We start from the raw sequence: 5,949 nt of genomic DNA, 5'->3' as shown, positions 1-5,949 counted from the left end.
TAGAAGCATATAGCTATTCTTATGCACACATGCAAAGTATGTTGCAGCTGTTATTTCTATGAAATTATGTTGTCTTTGCTATTCTGTTACTAATAAAATAGTTTACTGCTTATCCTATTTTGGCACAATCCCTAAATTGAACTTGAGTAGTTTTACTAAGGGCATCCATCTCACATGAAATGTAACTATGTCAAACATATTCTACCTGCCTTCCTGATATAAATTACTATACATTTGATATGGTAATTAATACTGAGACACTAATTTGGGCAAAGAGCACTAATGACTTGTTTAAGACTTGAATCTTAAAGCTGAGGACTTGCAACTCGACTTGGACTTGCCTGTCTTGACTCGGGACTTGACTTGGGACTTGTCTGTCTTGACTCGGGACTTGACTCGAGACTTGAATGCAAAGACTCAAGACTTACTTGTGACTTGCAAAACAATGACTTGGTCCCACCTCTGTTCTACACTGTGATAATACTAAATACCGTGATATAAGTTTTAGCAGTTATCATGATATGAAAACTTTATACGTCACACCTACACAGAAATACACATGCCTATCTCATTCCAGATCCATATGACTTCAGAGAAATACAAGTAAAATTTTTAATCAAATTGAATTATATTTGCATGCTCTTCCCTATACAATGAAAACATGCAGTGACAAGGCGCAGACAAGTCCAAAAAAGCACCATAAAAGTGACTTAAACACTATATAGCATGTCTTTTTAAATTAATATAATACATTTCTTTGTTCATAACTTAAAAAGCTAAATCATTCTTTACAGATAATTCTCCCCTCTGCTGTAGTTTTCAAATCTTATTTGTGCATATGCATATTTAGGCTTTGTTTAAACGAATGCATTTTCGTTTTAAAATGCATTACTTTTGCTATGGTTATGTCTGATGTCTACACTTGAAAACTGAGACTTTTGGAAACTTCCCGTCAATGACTTGTATGAATATGATGTGTCAGGTTCCTTACACAAAGATATTGTATGGCTTTAGGATAGTTAGAAGATATTGTATGAGTCCTATGGATTACTTTTATTGTACCTTTTTGTCCGTTTTAGAGCTAAACTGCCCCCTAGGTACAGTCTGCTTGCACTGTATGCACATTCTTCAAAAGTTCTACTTCTGTGTTCCACAAAAAAAGTGATTCAGGTTGGGAACATCGTGAGGGTGAACTATGACTTTAAGAAACTGAAACGGTGAGCCTGCTGCTTTTCTAAAGCAAACAAAATTAGCCTTTGCAAAGCAGACAACTAGCGTTATGTAAATGACATGGAAATTTGCATCTCCATCTATTGTTGCGTCACCCATCTGACCTGCAAGTTGACGACAACCTTAGCAGAGCAAGACTTTTTAGTCTACATCTCAGTTCCTGCTTTCTATTTTGCAGATGTTCAATATATGAAGTATGTCAGGTTGTGTTGTTTCGGTTTTAAAATTACACTTGTTGGCCTTCATGGAATGTTTTTGGTGTCAGCTTCAGCAGGTTGAAATGTACAGGAGAATGTTATCGATGTGATAACTAGTTGGTATGTGGTATTTTGTTGGTCTTTGGACAAAACCCTCCTCTAATCAAACTTCATAATAACACATGAAGAAGAGAACAGGGTGTGCTTTAATGTGCTCATTTTCATAGCATGAGTATCACCTTTTGTACTGGTTCTTTTAGATGATCCAAGGCATTTGACTTTGCATTTGAGTATGTCCCCAAGAGGTTTAACCTATATGAAGGTATTCAAATGTATTTGAAAACTGTGCCAAGCCCTGCAAGTGCATTCTAATAAAGCAGTCTAACACAGTGACTCTATAGCATGTCTCTTTTATAACAAAATAAAGGCTCTTTTGCCGTCCTTGGGTATAAAACATGCATCATGTACAAGAGTGTGCATTGCCTTGCTGAATATGCCATGTGTCTTTATGTTTCAGATGGATTGAAGCGTGTTTAAATGAGGATCTCCCGCCCACCACCGAGCTGGAGGAGGGCCTGAGGAACGGCGTGTACCTGGCCAAGCTGGGAAACTTCTTTGCTCCTAATGTGGTCTTTCTCAAAAGAATCTATGACCGTGAACAAACACGCTACAAGGTAAGACTGAAGTTTTCAGAAGCACTGATATGAAAATAGCAGACCGTTTGGATTCACTTGTTGCTTTCTTCTCTGTCCCACTTGTAGGCCACTGGGCTCCATTTCAGACACACAGACAATATCATCCAATGGCTGAATGCAATGACAGATAAGGGCCTCCCTAAGGTGAGGAGTGTAGATGGTGAACACGAGTCTGCCTGCTTCTTTCATTAGTGGCATTTCTTCTGCTTTATTGAGTCACTAACATGATAGAGCTTGCCTCTGAACCTCTTTCCCATGTTTGGCAACAATGCTGCATTCAATCTCATCAAATACAAATACATGTACTTGTCTCTCCCTGTCAGATTTTCTATCCTGAGACAACAGACATCTACGACAGGAAGAACATGCCCCGCTGCATCTACTGCATACATGCTTTGAGGTACCTACTATGTCACTGTGGGCGTATTCACAAATCTCTTGTTGGGGAGAAACTAACCAAAAGAAGTGTTGCTAGTAGCTTATACATGTTACAGTAGTTCAGTTGTGTTCATAATAGTAGAGCTTATTCAGTTAAAAAATGTTGTTTTTGTCTGTCGCGTTGACTATTGCCACAGTTCTACACGCACTAATTAAAAACTAATCTAATTAAACTATTCTAAATGGTTCTCATGCATTTAGTGGTGGGATATTTACATACAACCTCATTCAAAAGTTTGGGGTCAGTAAATGTTTTTTTTTAAATAAATTAATTTTATTCAGAAAAAATTGACAGTAAAGATATTTTTTTAGTGTTATAAAAGATTTTTCATGGTTTCCACAAAAATATGAAGCAGCACAACTGAACAGAACACAATTGATAATAATAAGAAATGTTTTTTGAGCAGCAAATCAGCATATTAAAAAGATTTCTGATGGATCATGTGACACTAAAGGCTGGAGAAATGGCTGCTGAAAAGTCAGCGTTGCTATTATAGGAAAAAATTTAACATTTATATTTAACATTTTTAAATATATTAAAATAGAAAACGGTTATTTTTTAATTGTAATATTTCACAATATTACTGTATATTTCATCAGATGATGCAGCCTTGGTGAGCATAAGAGACTTCTTAAAAAAAGTACCAAACCCAGACTTTTAACGGTAGTATATAAATGAATCTGTTTTAGTGACTCATTAGGTAGTCTATTCATTTAGACATTTCCTGTTTAGTCTCATTAATTTGAGTGATTTTCAACTTAAATGAACCAGTTCACTTTGAGCAAAATTATTTCTGAATTAGGGCATTTTTAGTGTTGTTAGTTGAATTTAGTGTTATTTTATGGGTTGAATGTCTTGTTTTTGTTGTAAATAAACACCTGCCTCCTACAGATATATAACTGTAAATAACTACTTGCAGTTTCAAAGTAGCTTCTCCAATTCGAGTACGATATGCATACATTTAGACCCAACCACTCTTTTTTTTAAGAAATTAATCATGGATAAAATCTGTGTAGATTTAATCTGCATCTACACTCATCTCAGAATGAATGAGTCAGAATTAATGAGGAAACCTGTTCTGGTTTCTGCTGAGGCACTTAACATGAGGCTAGAGAATCCTGCCATTTGTAACTCTCACATTCCAGCTCAATGCAGAATTGACACTGGGCCCAAAGGCCATAAATCTGGCCTTCAGAAACAGGAAATAACAGCATTCAGGGGGCGAGAATTTGTCAGAGGCCTGGCGTAGGGTGAGGGGTACTAAATCCAGTTGGTTTTTGTAGTTGATATTGATGAAGGGATGCGTGTTAAACTTGAAAGCCATGCAGATAACATCTGACTCTCTTTCCAGTAGTGTCTTTTCCCGCACACACCTATGGAATAGGATAGCTGTCCTCTGGGAAATTTGTTTCTCATATTCACTTTGTTTTTTTTTTTCAACAGCCTCTACCTGTTTAAACTTGGGCTTGCTCCCCAGATTACAGACCTGTATGGCAAGGTCGCCTTCACAGGTGAGTCAGCTCGCTGTAGTATCATACTGAAGCTTGAGTTTGTACAGTAACAGCTGGAAAAGCCACTGTTCCCGGGAGCTGTGGTCAATGTGAAAATCATTATCAATTGTATGAGCGTTTCCTGCCATTTTGGCTGGCCTGAAACTGCCTGCCAAGTCCATGGATGGAAAACATTATTTACCAGACCTTTTGAGAACAATGTCCAGCCAATCACATCAAAGCAAGGGAAAATGCATAGCCAAGATTACCTTCCAAAAGGTTACCATGCTTATTATAGCGTGACATTGCAATATTTATCCAGAGCCTGTCCAGTACACTTTCCACCGAGCCAAATAATCTCCATTTTTATGTTATTTGCATATTGTTTTTGTCTTTTCAGAGGAGGAGATCAACAACATGAAGATTGAATTAGAGAAGTACAACATTCAAATGCCAGCATTCAGCAAAATTGGCGGGATTTTAGCCAACGAGCTATCAGTGGACGAAGCAGCCTGTGAGCACTGTTTCAGCCTCTGCTTTTTAAGTCGAATCACTCTTGGCTTTTTGGCACAACTCCTTGCCTTGTAAACGTAAACAACTAGACTTAACTTGGACTGCCAAGAGTTTAACAGCACAGTAATTACGATCTGTTTTACATTGCTTTGAGCTCAAAAGATGTGCATTATCTTCTGTTGCAACGATTCAGTGCACGCTGCTGTTATCGCCATCAATGACGCCGTTGACCACGGAGTCCCCGAGGGCACTCTAGCTGCCATGAGAAACCCAAACGCCATGTTACTGCAGCTGGATGAAAGCGCTGCCCAGCAGTACCAGGACACCCTGTTTCAGGCCAAGACTGAGAAAGTGGCCAGCTCCCGAAAGAGAGTACGAACTTTGTTCTACAGATAGCTAAAAATAAAAGATTTGCTATATTTGGGTAACTAAGGGTGTATTTTAATATATGTACACACTATCTCTGTTCCAAAAGTCAGAGACCTGCCTAAGTAGATAGCATTTAAGGCATCAGAAGTGTGATGTGAAGGCTGTTCTAAATAGACAGCATAACTATTAAATAAAATGCATGCAAATTTATAATCCGCATCAACCCTGTCTACAATCTTCGATAAACTTCACTGACATGGTCAGATAACTAATTTTGACCAAATTCAGGCAACATGGCATGTGCTTGTCATTGCTTTGCAACAAAATCACTGAAATATATGCAGTAGACATGCTTGCATTTTATTCAGTACTGCAAAGTATCAATAACAATAGCCCCATCTGATAAAGAATTACATAAATATGCAAAATTGACTTTTTAACCCAATATTTATGCATGCTTTGTATTTTTTGTTCTTGTTGGTGCCTTTAGCTTGGCAAAATTCTTTTGTCAGATTATATTGGAATCAACTGTAAGCGTTAGAGCCCTTTTTGTGTAGTCCAGTCAGTTAAAAACTACTGCTAATCAGTTATTTCAGTATTATTTTTATACTATTATAGTATTCATTAATATTATAAAGTAGCTTTTATTTTTCGATTTTTTCATTTTAGTATAATTTTGGTAACACTTTAGTATAGGGACGAATTCTCACTGTTAACTAGTTGCTTTAGTAGCATGTCTATTATTAACATATTGTCTGTTTAGCATGTCTATTATTAACATATTGTCTGTTTATTAGTATTTATAAAGCACATATTATATCCCTAATCCTACACAATACCTAAACTTAACAACTATTTTACTAACAATTAATAAGCATCAAATTAGGAGTTTGAGGCAAAAGTCATAGTTAATGGTTTGTTAATGGCGAGAATTGGACCTTAAAATAAAGTGTGACCATAATTTTTTGTTTAAGTTTTAGTCATTTTGCTTATCCCTTTTATTTGCCCCCCCCCCC

General features: G+C 36.9%; 1 protein-coding gene across 1 annotated transcript in view; it reads left to right on the top strand.

Moving 5' to 3' along the window:
• Positions 1 to 5,949, top strand: part of LOC107730269 (ras GTPase-activating-like protein IQGAP1) — a 68,597-nt gene that overhangs the window by 40,058 nt on the left and 22,590 nt on the right. Inside the window, exons 3-8 of the mRNA XM_016541050.1 lie at positions 1,945 to 2,101; positions 2,189 to 2,266; positions 2,446 to 2,522; positions 4,005 to 4,072; positions 4,452 to 4,565; positions 4,758 to 4,936. Of these exons, the coding sequence (XP_016396536.1) occupies positions 1,945 to 2,101; positions 2,189 to 2,266; positions 2,446 to 2,522; positions 4,005 to 4,072; positions 4,452 to 4,565; positions 4,758 to 4,936 (673 nt within the window). The remainder of the gene's footprint in view (positions 1 to 1,944; positions 2,102 to 2,188; positions 2,267 to 2,445; positions 2,523 to 4,004; positions 4,073 to 4,451; positions 4,566 to 4,757; positions 4,937 to 5,949) is intronic.

This window comes from Sinocyclocheilus rhinocerous, unplaced genomic scaffold (assembly GCF_001515625.1).
Source record: "Sinocyclocheilus rhinocerous isolate Xijiao unplaced genomic scaffold, SAMN03320098_v1.1 scaffold368, whole genome shotgun sequence".
In the NCBI taxonomy this organism is placed as follows: domain Eukaryota; kingdom Metazoa; phylum Chordata; class Actinopteri; order Cypriniformes; family Cyprinidae; genus Sinocyclocheilus; species Sinocyclocheilus rhinocerous.
This window is presented reverse-complemented; position numbering and strand designations above follow the sequence as displayed.